This window comes from Mus musculus, chromosome 8, assembly GCF_000001635.26.
Source record: "Mus musculus strain C57BL/6J chromosome 8, GRCm38.p6 C57BL/6J".
Lineage (NCBI taxonomy): Eukaryota > Metazoa > Chordata > Mammalia > Rodentia > Muridae > Mus > Mus musculus.
The window spans coordinates 47,898,954-47,921,699 of NC_000074.6; the positions used below are offsets into that span (position 1 = coordinate 47,898,954).

Consider the following 22,746-nt stretch of genomic DNA (forward strand, 5'->3'; position numbering starts at 1 on the left):
TGTACCTCACAGCCGTGGTATTTATTAAATATGAGGTAGTTTGTTCATGCACGGCCCATTTGATCCCCCAATCAAGGATAAACCAGATTGGTATTCACAGCCATATCAAAATAACTAGAGCAATGGTCAGGAGATAATCCTTCCTGAGGAGGAAGGACAGACAGACAAGGTAGTGCATACACTAACTGCTAATGAGAAAAGCCAACATCAGCAACAAAGGTAATCCCAGTCTATGGCCATACTACTCGAGGGTACCAGATCTCATTTGATCTCTGAAGCTAAGCAGAGTCAGGCCTGGTTAGAACTCGGATGGGAGACCAAAGTAATCCAAACCTCAAACGAAGGCAGAAACTACCCAGCAGGGCAGAGTGAAGAAGTTCCTACAGAGTCAAAGCTGGGAGCTGACCACCCATGTGCTCCCTTCAAGACTCGAAGCTCCCACGTACTTGCTCAATCGGGAACTACAGTAAAAGCAATCTTACCCTTAATTGTGTGGTGGAGATCTCAGCTTTTAAAATATCAGGATCATATTTGGTGCTAGATGAAGACCCTGAGAAGACTTTAAGAGAGAGAAAAAAATATTACTTATAAATTGCAGCAATTGTAAGCTTAAAATTTACTCATTTGACAAGTAAGGCTCATGGGATGGACATGGCATCCCAGCCAGGCCTGGGACCCCAGTTAGATGGGAGGCTGGGGCAGAATCACATCTGCCTGGGCTAAAGGGAAGGCTCAAGGGCAGCTTAGACAACGTAGTGAGATCCTGGCTTAGAATAAAGCTTGAGTGGTCCAGCAGGTGCCCAGCACACACACACACACACACACACACACACACACACACACACACACACAGAGCTAAGATTTGTGCTCTTTTATGGATCTGGTTTTCTTTTTTCTTTTAGAAGATAGGTTCTCATGCTTACTTCAAACCTATTTTCTTTTTTAAAACAGGATCTTACTATGTAGCCCAGGCTAGACTCAAAGCTGCAGGGATCCTCCTGCCTCAGCCTTCCAAATGCAAGGATTACTGGCAGCATGAGCTACCAGGTCTGGCTCTTCAAGCCTTTGTCACACCAAAACACAAAGAAAAACAGCAACAACAAAAAGGTCAGTCAGTCAGTAAGTAACTACTGGGTCCTTAATACCCCATGCTTCGTAGCTCCTCATAACTTCTGAGTCCATCAGAGCTGCTGCTTTAAATAAGGCCCGCTCCAGATGACTGACACATGAATGAAGAGACTGAAGGGTAAGTTCCAACAGTCCCAGACCCTCCCTGTAACAACAGTGATTGAGCGTCCCCTTTAAATGACTCAAATTTGGGCTGCAAAGGGTGTTTGTGCTCACAAAGGTTTCTGAGTTCAGTTCTGAGCACCCAAACTGGGCAGTTCAGAACCATCGAGACTCGGGCTCTAGGGGATCAGATACCTCTGGCCTCCTTTGCTTGTTCTGACAGACATTTACTCATAAACAAAAGGCAGCCAGGCAGAAGTATCAGGAAAAAAGAAGGTTTGTCCAAGCCCAAATGGGGAGCTTGCACCTCGAGTGGGGTGGGGCACTTCCCAGGTGCCCCGCCCCTCATCTCCATAGCATGGAGGAGCTCTTGCCTAGGAGGGAAAGGGCTCAAAATCTAACCACAGGAGTGTGAGTGACTGTCACCTCTCCATCCCAGCTTCAGCTGTGGAGTATGAACCGTACTCACGGCTGGTATGAGAGCTTGATTTTTCTTTGTAGGCATCATTTAACCGCACATATTCATCGAGGGCCAGCGCCAGCCTCTGTTCCTTCACGTGGTACAGCTCCTTCTGCGTCCTGAGTGCGTCCTGGGCCACGGAGAGATAGTCCTTGAGCATCTTCTCCTGCTCGCCCCGCCACTGTTTCCTCGGATCCTCAATCTGTGTGGTTTCTGAAAAGACAGCAGTGGATTTGTGTTGGGGTTTCATTATGTCCGTGGGGTCACTCAGCGAGGGACTGGCCAGCTGGGATCCTTGTGTCCTCTAAAGCACCTGCTGGAAACGCCTAAGAAGTGACTGGTCTAAAACTTGGGTGTGGCTCTTTTCTTTATTCACTCCGAAGCCATCCCTTGCCCCTTCGTCTACAGTCCTTGACAACAGTGTACGGCAACTCTAAGCCCGTCACACAGGCGTCACCCTTTTTCGAATTCTCTGACTCCCCAGTACTCCCAAAAACAAGATCCAAATTATCATCAGCATCCAGGGCCGGGGATACTCTGAGCCAAGTGGCCCTCTGAAGGCCACACTCGCACTGATCTAACACAGGAGTCTCACTCATCCTTGTACCCTCTACCTGAGCACTACTCCTAGCCTAGGCCACAGACCATCTCTGGTCCACAAATTCACAGCAATAAACAAACAGCAAAAAACCTTAAGAATGTTTAACTCTTCACAGCAGTTTTACTCAGTTACTACATATCTGTTCAATCTATAAATATTGGGACTTACGTTTCTTTCTGGGTATGCAATTTTTCTATAAATCTATTTTTTATTATATTTTACCAAAAATATCAGTAACCCTGCGGTAGATTAGAAATTTTAATACCGACGCCACCTTGCTCTTGCTCTGAGGAGAAAGTCCTTTAGTGACTGTAAAATTCTCCAACCCAATAATAACCCCTGCCAACGAAACATGGGCCTTGGGAGGGGTCGCCCCAGCCCTTTTATTTTACAATAAATGTATTTGCGAATACGGGGCAAGGAGCTGCCACGTGCTGGTGTCAGACTGTGGAGTAAACATGGCTGACAGGGCAAACTGTGGCATCTTTGCAGCCTCAAGGAGGCTAGCGCAGGTTGGCTAAGAGCCCTCCTCAAAATGTCCGCACTGACAAGTCACAAAGATTGAACACTTTTGGCTGGAGAGGAGGTGAAGAGGCTCCTACCACTGGTGAAGTGCATATTAAACTATGGAGCAACTGCATCAGACACTGCAAGTGACCACAATCTGTGGGGCAGGAGAGATGGCTCAATGGTTAGAGCACTGGCTGCTCTTCCAGGAGACCTGGGTTCAATTCCCACCACCCACACAGTGACTCACAATCATTTTTCAGTTCCAGCTACAGACTCTCTTCTGGCCTCCACGGGCCCTGCACTCACATGGCAGACACATGCAGGCAAAACAATAATAAGAATGAATTCTTACAAGATCAAAATTTAAAACTGCCAGCACCAAGGTGCTAGAGGGAGTGTGATCTCATTCATCATGGCTCCAAATGTCCAAGGCAGCAACTGTTTCATAAAGCATTCAGCTTATTGTCATACAGCCCAGTATTCAGCAACTCATCTACTCAGGAACCACGAGAATGTGTATTAATAGAAATACCCGAATAAACATCTTTATTAACAGCTTTATTCACAGCAGACAAAGGCTACCCATTGTAGTATTTAATTTTTGGTATATCCATACAGTAAGCACTACACAGCAATAAGAAGAAAAAGATACAAACAATAAGCATAGCAGGGTGTGGTGGCACACGACTTTAATCCCAGCACTCAGGAGGCAGAGGCAGGTGGATTTCTGAGTTTGAGGCCAGCCTGGTCTACAAAGTGAGTTCCAGGACAGCCAGGGCTATACAGAGAAACCCTGTCTCAAAAAACAAACAAACAAAAAAAAAAAACAAAAAAAAACAAAAAACAAAAAACAAAAACAAAAACAAACAAAAAAAAAACCACCAATAAGCATGACTTTCAGACCCCAAACAGGGCTCAATATATAACCATTTATACGAAATCAAGACCAAAGACAGAAACTGACCCATGGCTACATGGAAAGCCATGCTACTCACTATAGTGAAGGGCAAACGTCCTTTTTGAGGGGACAGAAACATTCCATCTCGTGGTTATTAAAAGGTTATGTAATATATACCTGTTAGAACTCAAGAGCTGTATAATGAAAACAGGTGTCACTCACTGTTAGCTACACCTTAATAAAGTGGACTGAAGGGCTAGGAATGTGGTCACTGCAAGTGCTTGCTTGCCTAACAAGTTCTCTCTCCATCTCCCTCTCCCTCTCCCTCCCTCCCTGGAATGCAGAAAGAAAAGTTACTTTTAATAAATAAGGTTTAAAGTTGATTACATATACTTTTAAAGACTTGGATGAAGGGCATAAAGACCCACATTAAGGTCACGTGAGACCAGTGATAGAAAACACTGTTGCACTTGCGGAGGACCTAGGTTCAATTCCCAGCACCTGGTACATGGTAGCTCACAACCATCCGTAATGATAAACAAATAAAAAACCTATGGGCCGGAGCAAGCGGGGCCCAAGCGAGCGGGACCGGAGCAAGAGGGATAAGGGAAGGGGGGAAGAAGGGGGGAGGGAGGGGGGAGGGAGAGGGAGAGGGAGAGGGAGAGGGAGAGGGAGAGGGAGAGAGAGAGAGAGAGAGAGAGAGAGAGAGAGAGAGAGAGAGAGAGAGAGAGAGAGAGAGAGAGAGAGAGAGAGAGAGAGAGAGAGACCTGAGGAGGTGTTCATTGGCCCACAGGACTTCAGGGCCAGACTCTCCTGGGAATGTGTGACTTGGCCTCCAGATAGAAGGTATGGCATCAAACTGAAGCAGTTCGGACAGGGAAGGCTCTTAGAGCTCAGAGAGGCCCTGGGTGATCACAAAGGTCGAGCTCAGTAGGACATGCAGCTACTGTCTCGGACTTACAGCTCCTGCTTCATATTCACTGGCTAATACAAGCGGAGCTTTCTCTAAAGCACAAATTTGAATACTTATTTTAAAAATAAAAGGATTTAAGTATACAAAAGATACACATCCATGAAACTGCTAGGGGTTAATACATGCTACAGCCACTGTCCCAAGAGGACATGTCCCGAAAGGGCAGATCCTCCAGACAGAATCTTCAAGGAGGAAAACCTGCAGAGCAGCCATCTTGAGACTAAGGAAGGGAGGCAGAGATCACCCGACGAGGGCCTAACATGCTCCACTGTATAAGTATACATACATTCACTGAGACATGGGTCTTAACTATTCTAACAGTTAGTACTTAGTTCCTATGATAGGACTTTGGCTCAAAGCACAAAACCCATCGCAAAACAAATAGAAATTTCCGGTCCTAAAGTCATCTTGGGCTGCAGAGGGGACTGCACTTCTGGACCTGGCTGCACTGGGTTCCTTTTCTGTCTCTTCCCCCATCCCGACTACCACAGGAAGCCAGTTGCCGAGGCACGATGTTCCCAGTGGAGACGCTCACCCTGAAAGGTGTGAGGGGAACTCCGGCCAGCAGCAGCAAGGAATATTGCCAAGAACCACAGCCTGAACTTAGAGTCTTCTCCAGCAGGGCCCAGGGATGGCTGCAGCCTGGCACCCTGGTTATAGGGTTGTGAGAACTGCAGCCAGGACAGCTAAGCTTGACCTGATTCATGGCCCATAGGAACTGGAAGATAACAGGTATTAGTAATTTGTCATCGTGAGATAGGTAACTATTAAACCAATCAAGTGAAGAGATGCAAAGATGTGCATGTTTAAGTTAGAATAGTAAGCAGGCATCTCGAGGTTCAACGAGTCATATTTGTCCCCATGTTTGTCAACAGTGGAAAGGTCATGAAATACTGCTACAATGCAGACACTCAAATGAATGAATTCAAACTAGAGCACATGACAACAAGCTATTAGTATTTTGTGCACTAATAATGTGTTTCGGATGAGTCTGGAAAACACTCGAGCAAACTGGCTTGAATTTGTTACAAGAGGCAGGAAACATTTATATTTCTGAAATATCACACAATTCAAATATGAACTACAAAAGAGGACTCCCAAAGGCATCTTCGAAGGTTTCATAAAGCAAGGCGAGGCTTCATCTCCATCTGTTATATTTGCTGAACAGATTTGAAAAGAATATTTATTAAATACAAACATGCAAGGAGACCGTGCTTTACAAATGTGGGTTTTTGGTTTTTTTTTATTAAGACCTACTGGCCTTCGGAGATCACTATATCATAATGCAATGTAATTTGCATGTTGTCTACTATATTAAAGAAGTAATATACTACATGCTTTAAAACATCACATATCTCAAGAGAATTCACATCCCATCAGTTTCCTAGACGTGGGACTTTACAGATAGGAAACACAAAACCTTATCATGAAGACAATATTACACTTCAGAGAATGGTGTTTCTGTCTATAATGCACTTCTATTCTTCCTGCTGCGTGCAAAAGAATGGATGAAATAAATATGAACAACTTTTCTATCTTTCATTTTATAAAGCATCTGCAAAATGTACCTGCTATTCATTGTTCCATATGCAATTATTAAGCACCTACTAGATGATTAAGTAAGAGACTGGAGGAAATCATTATATACACAGTAAACACACACAAAAAATCCCACCAAGCTTTGGAGAAGGATGGGTAATGAATTATACAGCAATTTAGAGAGCACAGGGTCTCATCTGACTGAAAAACTGTGATCCAGTGAATCCACCCCGGCAGGAATCGAACCCGACACCAAAACTCCCAGACAGGCGGACCTCGCCGCTTGCACTTCTCCAGCTATGACTCACACAGGCCAGACACTCAGCATCCTTTATTCTTTTACCTACCGAGCCCCATGTTCTGCAGCTGGCTGCAGCCTTTGGCTCTGGCTATGGTCTTCCTCTCCTGTTCCCTAAACTCTGACCCAGGATCCCTCTCTCTTCTGTTAATTTAGCCAACCTCTGAGGGTCAGCTAGCACTTTCTGTAGGCAGCACATTTCAGAAGAGGAGCTCCCACCTGTCTGTCCCCTCACCCCTGCCCTATCCATGCAATGGCAATCCTTCTCACCTCAAGTGGGAAACTCACTTTGTAAGCAACAGTATGTCACAGCAAAACCTATGCAAACGCATGCAAGGATCTTAACCTGCAATTTTAAAAGATCACCTGACAGAAATGTGAGCTGAAGAAAGCAAAGGTGCAAAAGGAAAGCATCATGAAGAGGCGATGAGGTAATTCTGAATTGTTTCCCATTTAGTATCAGTAGTGACCAAAACATGTGCGAGATAAGTATAGAAAGGTACACGATTGGGTCTTACGGCTCTGAAGACTGATTAAAGTTTCTCATAGGTAAAGTTTAGTTACAATGAAGACAATCAGGTGTAAACATCTGATAGTACTTACAAAGAGACACCATGACAAAGAGACACACACTGAGGGACAGGGAGAGTGCACAACTTCGGGAATGACAAAGTTTAAGGACCTTCGAATGGAATTTAAGTCTAACAATGAAGAGAGAAAAAAATTTAAAAACTGAAGAGAAATCTGGAAGGTCAGAAAGAGGAAGACCTATGTCAAATTTATATCTAGGTGGAAGAAAAACGAGAAGTTCCCAAACTTGGCAAGTATGTGGAATATATGAATGATCGCATTTTCTACTTGGCGCCTCCCACCACGCTGACCAGCAGCCGTTGGCTCCGTCTGCTACGCAGGACACTAGTGGGGACTGAGTGAGGACATCTTCAAGTGCTGGATGGCCTGGGTCAGCGTATTCCAGACCTGAGGGCTTGTGGTGGTTTGAATGAAATGTCCCCCCCAAAAAAATCTTTGTTGAGGTTTTTGTCTGGTTGGTTGGTTGGTTTTTCTAGACAGGGTTTCTCTGTGTAGCCCTGGCTGTCCTGGAACTCACTCTGTAGACCAGGCTGGCCTCGAACTCAGAAATCCGCCTGCCTCTGCCTCCCAAGTGCTGGGATTAAAGGCATGCGCCACCACTGCTCGGTTGTTGAGGTGATTTATCACAGCAACATAAAATAACAAATACAGGGGTGCAATGGCCGAAGCTGAAGCTGACTGCATCTCTGCCCTGAGAGCTGGGGACTATCACTCCAGGCTTCAGGAACAGAGACTAAAGGCTCTCTGTACTGAGTAAGAGGCTCAGCGCTCTGGGCCAGAACCACCAATACTCCTGCATTTAGATGCTGTACCCAGCGGCAGTGCCCAGTAGCAGGCTACCCCTGCTGGACCGGCCCACACTGGACATTAGCCATGAATGAGTAAGAAGCCCTGGATCCCAGAGAATTCAAGGCCTGGGGCCTGGGGCTGTTTGAATGATTCAGCCCCCACAGTGGCTAGCATTACATCTTGGGGTACTATGGTATTGATGCCCTCGAGCTTTCAGTCTTTACAGTTCCCAGTTCCCTGGAACTTTCCCGGTGACCAGAGCCTAAACACAGTTGTCTGTCTTCAGTAACCGCCTCTGACAGTTCTTCCCTTTATCTCCCATCTGGCTGCTGACCTGCCACTGTTGCTGCGGCTGTCACAGCCACCCCTGCCTTGCAGCCTTCACTCCCAGGCTTCCAGCTGCAGGACTAGTCACTTTACTAATGAGCAAACGCAGCGGAAAAGACCACTCGGTTATGAAGGGGATCATACTCTCTGGTTGGATCGAGGGCCTCTAGTACACGTACCATGCTGGTACTGTAACCTGGTACTGTAAATGTGACCAAGAACCCAAGACTGGGATGCTCATGGGCCCCAGCACAAACCTACTGCTACCACTCACTGCTCTGCGTAGGTTGGTGTAACTCTCGGACCTCCCAGGAGAGCCTCACCGCACAGTGCACAGCGGATAATGCACTGCTCATCACAAGCGCAGGCGTCTGTGGAGGAATCAGCCATAAACGAGCATTTATATCACCCCTCTCCTCAAAACCCTGGGACAATCGGAGAAGAGGAAGCAAAACTGTAAGAGCCAGAGGTCAGAGAGAACCCAGGCAAGACTGTCTTCTGGGCATTTTTGGTTCTCAATTAGTGGACTGTTTATAAAGGATTAGGAGGTGTGGCCTTGTTGGAGGGGGTGTATAATTATGGGTGGGCTTTGGTTTCAAACGCCCATCCTAGGCCCAGTTTGGCTCCTTCTCTGCCTCCATCTTGCTGACAGGATGTAATCTTTCAGTTGCTGCTCCAGTGTCAAGCCTGCCTGCCTGCCGTGTCTCCTGTCAGGATGATCGGGGACTAACTCTGAAACAACAAGCAAGCCACCAACTAACTGTTTTCCCTTTTATAGGTTGCCCTGACCAAGAGAGCTGGAATAGTAACTAATATGAACACCGACGTATTTTAAGCAAAGGTAACCACTCACTTAGGTGGGAAAAGCATACCCACACGGGAAATAGTTATAGAGAGGCTGGGACAATGGCCCAGTGTGTGAATAAGAGACTGGGTTCAGATCCCCAGTGCCAACCCTGAAAGTCAGGATAGGAAGGATGCTTCTACAACCTCAGTTATAGAGGGCAAGGCAGATGCCAAGGACTCACTGTGCAAGCCAGATCCGTGAGCTCTAGGTTCAGCAAGTCGGATTTTAAAATAACATGAACAGCAACAAAAGAAGACACATGATATCAACCTCTGGCCTCTAACATGCATGCATAGGTGAACACACATACACACAGATGCATGCAACCAAACAAACACACTATAGAAAGAAAAGAAATAGTCTGGGATGAACAGACCTCAATTTTACTTCACACCAAACTCAGACAATAATTTGGCGTGGAGGAGCAATTTAAATTGTAAGAGTGTCATGAAATCTCTGCAATAAAAAGCAGACCACTTTACACCTTCTCAAAGGAAAACATGACTTCTTAGAACTCAAAAGATAGGGGACATTTTTAAAAGTTAATTGGGCTTTCAAAATCTTCAGCTCTTCAAATCTGCTGTAAGGACCCTGAGAAGAGAAGTCACGGAACAGAAGAAAAGGCTCCAAGGAGTTTAGCGCAGTAAGCATAGAGTTCCCTAGCAACTCGTCAACCGGACAGATGACTAAAACCTGGGTAAAATGTATGAACGAAGTCTTCACAGATAGAGAAATTCGTGCACACAGATTCACACAGCAATGGTGGGGAATGCTGTGACATCATTAGCCTGCAGGAAGACGCACATGAAATCCGCCCCAGGGTTTACTTCACATACACCTGCACCAGCTGGCGTTTCGGATGAGAACACGGGACAGACAGCAGCTGGGACTCTCCGAGCTGAGGACGGCACCGAAAGGCACTTCGCAGGGCCAATCAGATACTCCATCTAAAAGGCACCCTGAGTTCACCATGGCTCACAGGCCTTGGGTCTTTACACTATACATGGTGGCGGCGTCTGGCCACAAAAGGCAGCTCGCAGGAGGCAGACATCCACCCCAGACACAACCACACAGCCAACACTACTTGGACACAGGAAGAGCCACACAGCACCTATCCTCACTGTGTGAACGGTGAGTGGAGTCTAAATGTCATTCCTAAAGAGTGTTAGGAAAAAAGGACAAATTAATCTGTAGTGACAAAGATTCCCACGGTGTTGGAGAAAGGCTAACTGCCAATGGCAAAGATCAAATTCCCCTATGACTAAAAATGTCTTTGTAGTGACTATGGTGGCAGCATACTTAAAATATATACATTGTGTATGTAAATAATGAACAGAAGTGCTGTTTCCTTTGTACTACTACTGTAACTGTATCCAGAAACTAAAACCTTCTACATGAATTCAATGGAAATAACAACAAACAAAAACCTCCATTCTGAAACCCCCTAGAAACTAACACTTTAACTAAATGGCAGGTTATACCATGTTCATGGTATCATCACAGTCAAAAACCTCCATTCTGAAACCCCCTAGAAAGTAACACTTTAACTAAATGGCAGGTTATACCATGTTCATGGTATCATCACAGTAATCCCTCCTCCCAGTTTGCCTAGAGGCAGTTATCAAACGTCCAGCACGCTCTTCTGGAAGAAGCTAGCAAACTACCTCTGAAGAAAATATGCACATGATCTAAAGTCGCCACTAGACACTGGAAATTGATCAAGAGTCGGAGGCCTCTTACCGTGACTCGTGAATCACTCACAGTATGTGGGGCATTCTAGCTGGAGCACAGAGAAACCTAGCTAAATGGACTGAAGCAGAGTCACACGGCGTACGAAACCCGCCAGAGTGTGTCTCTCCGGCCCCCTTAGGATGGTCACATTGGGTATGCCAGGCGGTTAATGTCTGATCAAGAGGATGCTGGGAACAGGACTCTGAGCACTGTTGGCCATTGGGTATGAAAAGCAGTTGAAATTCCTCAGTTAGAACCAGAGCTGTGAGCCAGGCATTCTACTTCTGGGTGTTTATCTAAGACAACCGAAAACAGGATCTCAAAGAAAACTTTCACACCCATGTACCTGGCAACATTATTCACAATAACTAAAAGCTGGAAGCATCCCTTGGTAAGTGAGCAACAGAAAGGCAGTGTGAGACCATTAGCAAGCTTACAGGAGAAGGGCATCCTGCCCTGGGCTACAGATGACACAGGGGAGTTTTTTTTTTTTTTTCATTTTTTATTAGGTATTTAGCTCATTTACATTTCCAATGCTATACCAAAAGTCCCCCATACCCACCCACCCCCACTCCCCTACCCACCCACTCCCCCTTTTTGGCCCTGGCATTCCCCTGTACTGGGGCATATAAAGTTTGCATGTCCAATGGGCCTCTCTTGCCAGTGATGGCCGACTAGGCCATCTTTTGATACATATGCAGCTAGAGTCAAGAGCTCCGGGGTACTGGTTAGTTCATAATGTTGTTCCACCTATAGGGTTGCAGATCCCTTTAGCTCCTTGGGTACTTTCTCTAGCTCCTCCATTGGGAGCCCAGTGATCCACCCATGTGTGAGCATCCACTTCTGTGTTTGCTAGGCCCCAGCATAGTCTCCCATGAGACAGCTATATCTGGGTCCTTTCAGCAAAATCTTGCTAGTGTATGCAATGGTGTCATCGTTTGGAAGCTGATTATGGGGTGGATCCCTGGATATGGCAGTCTCTACATGGTCCATTCTTTCATCTCAGCTCCAAACTTTGTCTCTGTAACTCCTTCCAAGGATGTTTTGTTCCCACTTCTAAGGGGGGGCATAGTGTCCACACTTCAGTCTTCATTTTTCTTGAGTTTCATGTGTTTAGGAAATTGTATCTTATATCTTGGGTATCCTAGGTTTTGGGCTAATATCCACTTATCAGTGAGTATATATTGTGTGAGTTCCTTTGTGAATGTGTTACCTCACTCAGGATGATGCCCTCCAGGTCCATCCATTTGGCTAGGAATTTCATAAATTCATTCTTTTTAATAGCTGAGTAGTACTCCATTGTGTAGATGTACCACATTTTCTGTATCCATTCCTCTGTTGAGGGGCATCTGGGTTCTTTCCAGCTTCTGGCTATTATAAATAAGGCTGCTATGAACATAGTGGAGCATGTGTCCTTCTTACCAGTTGGGGCTTCTTCTGGATATATGCCCAGGAGAGGTATTGCTGGATCCTCCGGTAGTACTATGTCCAATTTTCTGAGGAACCGCCAGACTGATTTCCAGAGTGGTTGTACAAGCCTGCAATCCCACCAACAATGGAGGAGTGTTCCTCTTTCTCCACATCCACGCCAGCATCTGCTGTCACCTGAATTTTTGATCTTAGCCATTCTGACTGGTGTGAGGTGGAATCTCAGGGTTGTTTTGATTTGCATTTCCCTGATGATTAAGGATGTTGAACATTTTTTCAGGTGCTCTCTGCCATTCGGTATTCCTCAGGTGAGAATTCTTTGTTCAGTTCTGAGCCCCATTTTTTAATGGGGTTATTTGATTTTCTGAAGTCCACCTTCTTGAGTTCTTTATATATGTTGGATATTAGTCCCCTATCTGATTTAGGATAGGTGAAGATCCTTTCCCAATCTGTTGGTGTTCTTTTTGTCTTATTGACGGTGTCTTTTGCCTTGCAGAAACTTTGGAGTTTCATTAGGTCCCATTTGTCAATTCTCGATCTTACAGCACAAGCCATTGCTGTTCTGTTCAGGAATTTTTCCCCTGTGCCCATGTCTTCAAGGCTTTTCCCCACTTTTTCCTCTATAAGTTTGTGTCTCTGGTTTTATGTGAAGTTCCTTGATCCACTTAGATTTGACCTTAGTACAAGGAGATAAGTATGGATCGATTTGCATTCTTCTACATGATAACAACCAGTTGTGCCAGCACCAATTGTTGAAAATGCTGTCTTTCTTCCACTGGATGGTTTTAGCTCCCTTGTCAAAGATCAAGTGACCATAGGTGTGTGGGTTCATTTCTGGGTCTTCAATTCTATTCCATTGGTCCACTTGTCTATCTCTATACCAGTACCATGCAGTTTTTATCACAATTGCTCTGTAGTAGAGCTTTAGGTCAGGCATGGTGATTCCACCAGAGGTTCTTTTATCCTTGAGAAGAGTTTTTGCTATCCTCGGTTTTTTGTTATTCCAGATGAATTTGCAAATTGCTCCTTCTAATTCGTTGAAGAATTGAGTTGGAATTTTGATGGGGATTGCATTGAATCTGTAGATTGCTTTTGGCAAGATAGCCATTTTGACAATGTTGATCCTGCCAATCCATGAGCATGGGAGATCTTTCCATCTTCTGAGATCTTCTTTAATTTCTTTCTTCAGAGACTTGAAGTTTTTATCATACAGATCTTTCACTTCCTTCGTTAGAGTCACGCCGAGATATTTTATATTATTTGTGACTATTGAGAAGGGTGTTCTTTCCCTAATTTCTTTCTCAGCCTGTTTATTCTTTGTGTAGAGAAAGGCCATTGACTTGTTTGAGTTAATTTTATATCCAGCTACTTCACCGAAGCTGTTTATCAGGTTTAGGAGTTCTCTGGTGGAATTTTTAGGGTCACTTATATATACTATCATATCATCTGCAAAAAGTGATATTTTGACTTCCTCTTTTCCAATTTGTATCCCCTTGATCTCCTTTTGTTGTCGTATTGCTCTGGCTAATACTTCAAGTACTATGTTGAAAAGGTAGGGAGAAAGTGGGCAGCCTTGTCTAGTCCCTGATTTTAGTGGGATTGCTTCCAGCTTCTCTCCATTTACTTTGATGTTGGCTACTGGTTTGCTGTAGATTGCTTTTATCATGTTTAGGTATTGGCCTTGAATTCCTGATCTTTCCAGAACTTTTATCATGAATGGGTGTTGGATCTTGTCAAATGCTTTTTCTGCATCTAACGAGATGATCATGTGGTTTTTGTCTTTGAGTTTGTTTATATAATGGATTACATTGATGGATTTTCGTATATTAAACCATCCCTGCATCCCTGGAATAAAACCTACTTGGTCAGGATGGATGATTGCTTTAATGTGTTCTTGGATTCGGTTAGCGAGGATTTTATTAAGGATTTTTGCATCGATGTTCATAAGAGAAATTGGTCTGAAGTTCTCTATCTTTGTTGGATCTTTCTGTGGTTTAGGTATCAGAGTAATAGTGGCTTCATAAAATGAGTTGGGTAGAGTACCTTCTACTTCTATCTTGTGAAAAAGTTTGTGCAGAACTGGAATTAGATCTTCTTTGAAGGTCTGATAGAACTCTGCACTAAACCCGTCTGGTCCTGGGCTTTTTTTGGCTGGGAAACTATTAATAACTGCTTCTATTTCTTTAAGGGATATGGGGCTGTTTAGGAGGTCAACTTGATCCTGATTCAACTTTGGTACCTGGTATCTGTCCAGAAATTTGTCCATTTCGTCCAGGTTTTCCAGTTTTGTTGAGTATAGCCTTTTGTAGAAGGATCTGATAGTGTTTTGGATTTCTTCAGGATCTGTTGTTATGTCTCCCTTTTCATTTCTGATTTTGTTAATTAGGATTTTGTCCGACACAGGGGAGTTTTAATCACACATTTTTTACTTCAAAAAAAAAAAAAATTGATGCGGCATCTAACAGAGTGAAACTCTTACCTAACCCAGCAAGAATGGTGACTGCCGTGAGCAACAATGGGGACACAAACACTATTGGGCCATAGTTTCGCCTTCGAGAGATCTGATGCGCGCACAGCAATGTACAGAGCTAACACTCTGCACTCAGACTGTGTTCACGGGCTGGGCTGCAGCTCAGGGGCAGTGCTCTGCCTGGCTGCACAAGGCATGGGGTCAATGCACAGCATGCCCTTGCACTGGCTCACACACACGGGCTACGATAGAAAGGTTAACTTTTATTTCTGTTGTTCCAGTTTAAAACCAAAACAAACCTCCTACAGCAATGCTCACAACAGCCTTTTTCATAATAGCACCAACTGGGAACAATTTCAATGCCAGAACAGATTTTTAATGAATACTAATAATCGATAAAAAGGAATGTAATATATTGACATCATAGATGAATATAAGGGAGGCCACTGTTGTGCCCATGAAATGCCTGTTGTTTATTTTGAAATTAGATTTTCTCATTAACATTGACTTTTAGGAAACTGCTCATACGCTTTGAATAGGAGTTCCCTATTAAGTATACTTATAAAGTGTAGAATATGCTTTGCTTTGTTCAGTTCATCAGTACCGTTTACTTTTAGATATTGATTTGATTTGACTTAGTGTGCATGAGACTATGCATGTGCGTCACATGCACGCAGGAGGCCCGAGGACGATGCTGGATTTCCTGGAACTGGAGTTGCAAGTGGTTGTGAGCACCTCTGTGCCTACTGGGAACGGAACCCAATTCCCTAAAAGAGCAGCAAGTACTCTTATCTGTTGATCCATCCTTCCAGCCCAGCCCTGATTAGTACACCTTCGTGGTTGGTTGGTTGGGTGTGTGTGTGTGTGTGTGTGTGTGTGTGTGTGTGTTTTAAGTTATGGATCCTTTGTGAATTTCACACCATGCACCCCAATCTCATCTATCTCCCAGTCCCGCCGTATCCCCACTTTGCCCCTGCAACATCTCCCCAAAAGAAAACAAAAAATAAAAACAACAAAAACAAGACATCTCGCTGTGGAGGCTGTATGTATCACCATGTGTCACCATGTGTCACACAGAGCACCTTTTTGCCCAAACATCTTTACTAGGAAACGTTCATTGCAATGAGCCCTTGGTCTGGTCGAGGTCTCTGGCTCTTACTACACCATCAATACAGGATTCTCACTGGGATTGCTCTCAGATAGCCTGCTGGTACCCTGTGTCATGGAGGTCCTGCAGCTTTAGATCTGCAGGACCAGTTAGGTCCTTCACACATTCCAGTAGGGAGATGTTGGGTGGACCAACTCAAAGGCCTGGATCTGGGCCTGGGTGGTAGCTGAGTTACTCAGCCCATCAGCTCTCCTGCTCTTGTGCCATCAGAGTGAGCTCCCCAGCACTACCCCAGTGAGGGGCGGGGGCTGCCCTCCTACTCTCACACCCTTGGGGCTAGCTCTACCCAGGTGAGGTTCAGGGCCACTATCCCAAGTGCAGCAGCCAGGGAGGGGTAGAGCCAGCTCTCCCGCCTGCCACAGGTGCCGAGGGGTGAATGTGTGGAGGCATCTCCCCCATGCTTATACCCTCTGGGCCAGCTCACCCGTGCCCTACCCCCAAGGCCAGCTCTACTATGCCGCCTAGGCAAGGTGTGGGGACGGCTCTCAGTGTCACAGCCAGTAAGGGGACCTCACCATGGCGTCAGGTGGCAGTACAGACTACTCACATCAGGCGGTCCTCCGTTTCTCTCCCATCTCCACAACATGCTTGCTCGTTGTGGTCATGCTAGCTTGTGGCAGGGGGTGGCCCTCTATTTTTTTTTTTTAAATATGTCAAGTAAAAGAATCTGCTTCAGTGAGGCAAGGTGGCGCAAGGAAGAGAAGGAAGGAGGAGGAACTCTGAGAGAGGACAGCCTGGTCTACACGGCAAATTCCAGTCAGGACTACATAGTCAGACACTGTCCTTTTTGTCTTTTTCCAAACAAAACAAAGACCACACCCAACAGCATCCTGTTGCTGAGACTTCTAGAATAGACAAAGCTAAGCTACAGTGAGGGAAGTCTGGGCAATGTTTGCAGCAGTGAAGAAGGGCTGACTGGAGGACAGCAGAGTCCTGGGTCTTGTTTGTGGTGAGAATTGCAAAGGAACACATGTTGGTCAAAGTTCACTGAAAACACACGCAACACCTGTGCCTCTGTGTGTGCATTGCCAGCACTTCAACTACTAAAGGAATAAAGTCATGGTAGTACTGAGCTATCACAGGCTTTTTCCTTCTGGAGCTGAAGAGAAGGTCTGGGGATTAGTGATGACTCACTGCACTTCCAGAGGACCTGGGTTTGACTCCCAGAAGCCACATGATGGCTCAAACCTCCAGTAACTCCAGTTCCTGTACCTTCATCTTGACTTCCCTGGCACCTCCACATCCACGGTGCACAGAAACTCATGTGGGTTACACAAATACATGCAAATAAGTTAACCTTTTAAGAGTCATGTCCTTCTGGTTGTAGTAAAAATATCAAAACTTTACAAACTATACAACTTTCTAGGTAGACACAAACACCCTGTCCTTACAGCCTATGTGCCACACATACCCACCAAGAAGGCGAAATGCAAATGTGAGACGTGGCCCAAAGACACCTCATTGTCAAGGTCAAAGCCTTTACTGCTGAGATTTAAGACTGTTTTGCAGCAATATTATTTAGCAACCAAACATTTCTTGTCTCATTTTTTATCTAAATAAAGAGAAAATAATGCTGAAACTATACAATGTCAAAACACAACATATGTGTGGGCCAGCTGTTATGAAGAAATAATACCATTTGCTCCTGCTGGACTACTTTGCAGGAATGTCTTGAAGATTAATGAGATAACAGGCAACTCCTTCTCAGTAAGGAAACAACTTGCTTCGAGTAACTCAGGTCTCTCGGGGAATAGTATATTCATTGGGCTACTAGGTAACAATTATATAATAAAGCAAAGTGGCAGGCTTAAAAATTAATGTTCTAATAATCAAGGTTTTATATATTCAGAATGTTTCTTTCTGAAGTATAACATATGCTTGAAATGCACTTTAAATCCTTTAAATTAGAAAAAAAAATCAGCTTTTATTCTATGACATAACACAGCTCTCTCTTCATGAGTTCAGATGAGGCATCCAAGGATAAAAACGTAAGATGAGGCCACATAAGATGCAACCATGTAAGATGCGGTCACTGCCTCCAAGAGGCTAACAAGCTGGTGAAGATTTGTGATGTGCAAACAAATACAAGTGCAAGATGACAGTGCTTTAAAATCCCCTGTGTGCTAGTATTATGGAAATGTGGGGCGCAGGGAAGAGGGAGGGAAGGGGTACATTCAGTGGAGAGTGCAGCAGGAAGCCTCCCGAGAGCAGAGGCATCTCAACAGCCCAGCTCTAGGTGGCTAAGGCTGGAGTTAGACCAATAATACAGAGACCAGAAGTCAACCAAGGAGACACGGGACACTAGCACAGCCTTCCCTGGCGCGTTAGCACAGGCCAGGGGGTGAAAATAGACAGGCAAATGGGCAAAATGGAAACGCCATGCTCTAGAAAGAAAGCAGTATTACGTCAGGATTCTGAAAGGCTTGAGGGACAAAGGTAGCAGTCAGCGGTCAACAGAAGAAACGGAAGTTATCACCCACGAAGAGCCACAGAATGAAAGGAGCAGAAACATCTTTCATAAATCCTCCAGGAAGGCATTGGTGAAGAAGGTCAGGTCAGAGACATGCGGGGAGAAAGCAAGCAGGTGCTGAAAAGTGTGTCAGGAGAAAGATCCCACACAGTCCTGCAGCCAGGAGGACGGTATGATCTACAGTGACAAAGCAAAGAACTCAAGATCACAGTGGGACCAGAGCTGTCACCATCTTGTGGTGTACCGGTGACCTCAGCAAGCATAGACATGGAGAACACGGGTCATGGTAGAGGAGATGGAAGCCCACGAAGGCCATGGCTGTCAGGGACACATCTGGTGAGGGAGGCATGCATGCCAAATCTTTGACATCCTAAGACACAACAGGAGGATCTACAAGATTTGCATTCAAGAAACATACAAAATGAGTCACCCATGTGTGAGCCCGAGAGCACACACACACACACACACACACACACACACACCAGTGTCTAAGTAAGGAACGATTTGGCGCTGGCCTCATTCAGTTATCCCGGAGAGTGTGTGGGCAGGCAGACAGGACGCACTGGAAGGAGTGTTGCGGGCAAAGAGGAATTTGTTACTTACTTCCTCTTTTGTGGTTTTGGTTTAAGAGTCATTTTGAGTTGGCAGTGCTTAAATAGTAAGACAGAAAAACATAAAATAAACACTAACATACTGGGTGTGGTAGCCAATACTTTTCATTTTCATCCCAGCACTGGGGATAAAGTGGTAGGCATATGTCTGCAACTTGAGGCCAGCATGGTCTACATAGCAAGTTCCAGGCTACATACAACTGTCTCAAACCTGGACAACTGCTTGGCTTTTAGTTTCCCAGATATTACTTTGATGGAAAGAAAGCTAATTTTATCCATCTAAAGTAAGTATTACAAAGTGAAATAGCTATTTTAGATATTCTAGTGAATTGTGTGTTTGCAATTATATAAGGACAAAATATACTGTTTAAAATTACCTTAATTTTTACCAAAATTAGTCTCTGCCACTTTACAAGAGTATTGCTTGATGGTTAATCAGTGATAAACCATAACTGTATATTAAATGGACAGATGGGTAATACATATAGTAGTATATAATACTACTGCTCTAGCAAGAAAATCTTATTTAAAAAATACAAAGTTGGACTGGAGAGACAACTCGGTGATTTAAAAAAAAAATATGTATGTATGTATGTATGTCACGTCACACTGTCTCTATCTTCAGACACACCAGAAGAGGGCATCAGATCCCATCATAGATGGTTGAAAGCCACCATGTGGTTGCTGAGAATTGAACTCAGGACCTCTGGAAGAGCAGTCAGTGCTCTTAACCACTGAGCCATCTCTCCACCCAACGCGGTGGTTTTGAGCACTGACTGCTTGCTATTCCAAAGGACCCAGGTTTGAGTTCTAGCACCCACGGGGAGGTCACAACCATCTTTAACTCCAGTGCCAGAGGCTTTAATACCCTTCTCTGGACTCTCTGGGCACCAGGCACTCAGACAGAACACTTTAAAACCCCATAAAGTTAAAGCTAACTTTAACAACGCACAATGGTTTAGCATGCACAAGGTGCTGGGATCTAAGTAATCAAATGTGCGCACACATGCATGTGCACACACAAACGGTGTGCTGCTGCTCACATGCTCTTTACAACAGGCTTGGTACCTTAGAGTATCTGTTCCTTCCTTCTGCTCCTGAATCTCACCTCACTGTACGAATCTCAACTACCTGTTAATTCAGTTATCTGGGGCCTCTCAAAAGATGTACTATGTCGGGGCTGAAGCAATGGCTTAGCAGTTAAGAGCACTTGCAAAAGACCCAAGCTTGGGATCCGGGACCCACGTGGTGATTCTCAACCATCCAAAGCTTCCGTTCCAGAGAAGTGGGTGCCTTCCTCTGACCACTGTGGCCATCTATACACATGCGATGCACATGCATACATGCAGCAAAGCATTCATATACATACCATAAGATAAATTAAATATTTTAAAGAATGTCTCACACACCTACCTAGGGCACTACAAACTATCACTGGAGTATTGCTATAATTCCTAAAGATATATACAGTACTATCTGCATATCTTTTGATGGCTATCAATTAATTATGGGCTCCCTCAAATCTGTGAAACAATTTTAAATGAGATAAAGTGAACTGTTCTGATTTCTGTGTACTACAATTAGAATAACCCTTTAAAGGGCTTAATAAAGAAGTAAATACTCAGGTAACAAGAAGTCACATATGCACGATGAATAAAAAATACTACCAGCATTTTTTGTTTGGTTGGTTTTTCCAAGACAGGGTTTCTCTGTGTAGCCCTGGAGCTCACTCTGTGCTGGCTTTTTTTTTTTTTTTTTTAATGTATCGCCAGGTGGCGGCGGTGCAGGCTTAGTCTTTACTCCCAGCACTCAGGAAAGCAGAGGCAGGCGAATCTCTGAGTTTGAGGCCAGCCTGGTTACACAGCAGGTTCTAGGACACCAGGGATACAAAGAGAAACCCTGTCTCAAAAAAAAAAAAAAAAAAAAAAAAAAAGAAAGAAAAGAAAAGAAAAGAAACAGAGAAGAGAAGAGAAGAGAAGGGAAGGTTCAGTGCTATTGGGAGCTCCATGCTGGTGCAGAGGACCAGAGCTTGGTTCCCAGCATCCCAGAAGGCTCCTGACTGCCCACAACTCCAGCTCCAGGGGGTCTTAGGGGATCTGACGCCCTCTTCTGAACCTCACAAGTGATGCACTCACACGCATGTGTCCACACACAAGCATTATTTTAAAGTCTTTATATATGAAGTTCATGGCCGTGGCCGGTCTCCTCCTTATCCATCCTCAGGCAGACCTAAACCCTTGAAAGCAAGAGCTCCCCTGCAAACCAGAAGCCACTGAGCACACAGAAGGGAAGAAGGAAAAGAGTTGGTCACTTCCAGACAGCTCTGCTGACTCCAGAGCCAGTGATGGATGCGCCTGTCCCTGCACCCAGGCCGCCTCAGCTCTGACCATGTCATGTTTTCGAGACAAGCACGAGAGAACTGCAATCAGGAGGCTCAGGGTCATAGAGAGAAGCACCAGGGGCCATAGACACAGCCCCACTGACCTATACATGAGTCTAGACCCATCGCCTGCCCAGCAGACAGCCCAGACACCCTCTTTCTTCTCGCTCCACACACACTCCAAGTACTTAAGTTGAGGACCCTGGAGTTGAGTGCTAGACATTAAGAAAACAGGAGTTTAAAATAAGGCACAGTACTTTGTAGAACATTCATCCTTTTGTAGGACTGCCTGCAGATCTTTAGAGACAACTTACTGTTGATGTGGTCGATGTAGTAGGCACCAATCTGAGGGTCAAACCCCGCTTCCCATCCCCAGGGCAGCTCATCCCCGACACAGTCAGCGAAGGACAGGGGCTTCGTTAACCTACAACAAACCAGAAGAAACACACTGTGATTCGCCCATCAAACCAGAAGTGTCAAAAGTCAGTACCCTGGGGCTAGAGAGATGGCTCAGTGATTAAGAGTACTATCTGTTCTTCCAGAGTTCCTGAGTTCAATTCTCAGCAACTACAGGGTGGCTCACAACCATCTATACTGGAATCTGGTGCCCTCTTCTGGCATGCAGGTGTACATGCAGAGAGAGCACTCATACACTTAAAAAAAAAAAGTCAGTCTCCTAACTGCAAGTTAAACATCTAAGTTGCCTTTTGTTCTTGGTTGTCCCTAGAATTTGCATTACAATAGCCCCTCAGGACACAAACCCAGACACCTCTTCACTTACCTTCCCTGGGGCATGAAATCTAGACATGAGTTTGAGAGTTCTGGCCTTTGAATCACAGTCATTCCTGAGGGCAAGCAGCTCTAACACAGCCAAGCAGTGAACCCTCCTAACTGGGTCTCAGTCTCTCCCTCTGTGTGTGTGTGTGTGTGTGTGTGTGTGTGTGTGTGTGTGTCTGTCTGTCTCTCTCTCTCTCTCTCTCTCTCTGTCTCTCTCTCTCTCTCTGTCTGTCTCTCTCTCCCTCTCTCTCTCCCCCTCTCTCTGTCTCTCTCCTCTCTCTCTGTCTGTCTCTCTCTCCCTTTCCCCCTCTCTCTGTTTCTCTCCTCTCTCTCTGTCTCTCTGTCTCTCTCTCTCCCTCTCTCTCTCCCTCTTTCTCTCTCTGTCTCTCTCCCTCTCTCTGTCTCTCTCTCTCTCCCTCTCCCCCTCTCTCTCTGTCTCTCTCTGTCTCTCTCTCTCTGTCTCTCTCTGTCTCTCTCTGTCTCTCTGTCTGTCTCTCTCTGTCTCTCTCTCTCTCTGTCTCTCTCTCTGTCTCTCTCTCTCTCTCTGTGGTAATCCCCCTAATCCACATGCCCTTCCAGCAACTTAACTACCCACCTGTCCTCGGATTCACGTGAAAACAGAAAGGGATTACAGAAGAACACTCTCTA

The 22,746-nt window shown here is 45.1% G+C and overlaps 1 protein-coding gene across 1 annotated transcript in view; it reads right to left on the minus strand.

Moving 5' to 3' along the window:
* Window positions 1–22,746, minus strand: part of Wwc2 (WW, C2 and coiled-coil domain containing 2) — a 164,463-nt gene that overhangs the window by 72,872 nt on the left and 68,845 nt on the right. Inside the window, exons 2-4 of the mRNA NM_133791.5 lie at window positions 21,636–21,745; window positions 1,700–1,903; window positions 483–559 (exon numbers count right to left, since the gene is read on the minus strand). Of these exons, the coding sequence (NP_598552.2) occupies window positions 483–559; window positions 1,700–1,903; window positions 21,636–21,745 (391 nt within the window). The remainder of the gene's footprint in view (window positions 1–482; window positions 560–1,699; window positions 1,904–21,635; window positions 21,746–22,746) is intronic.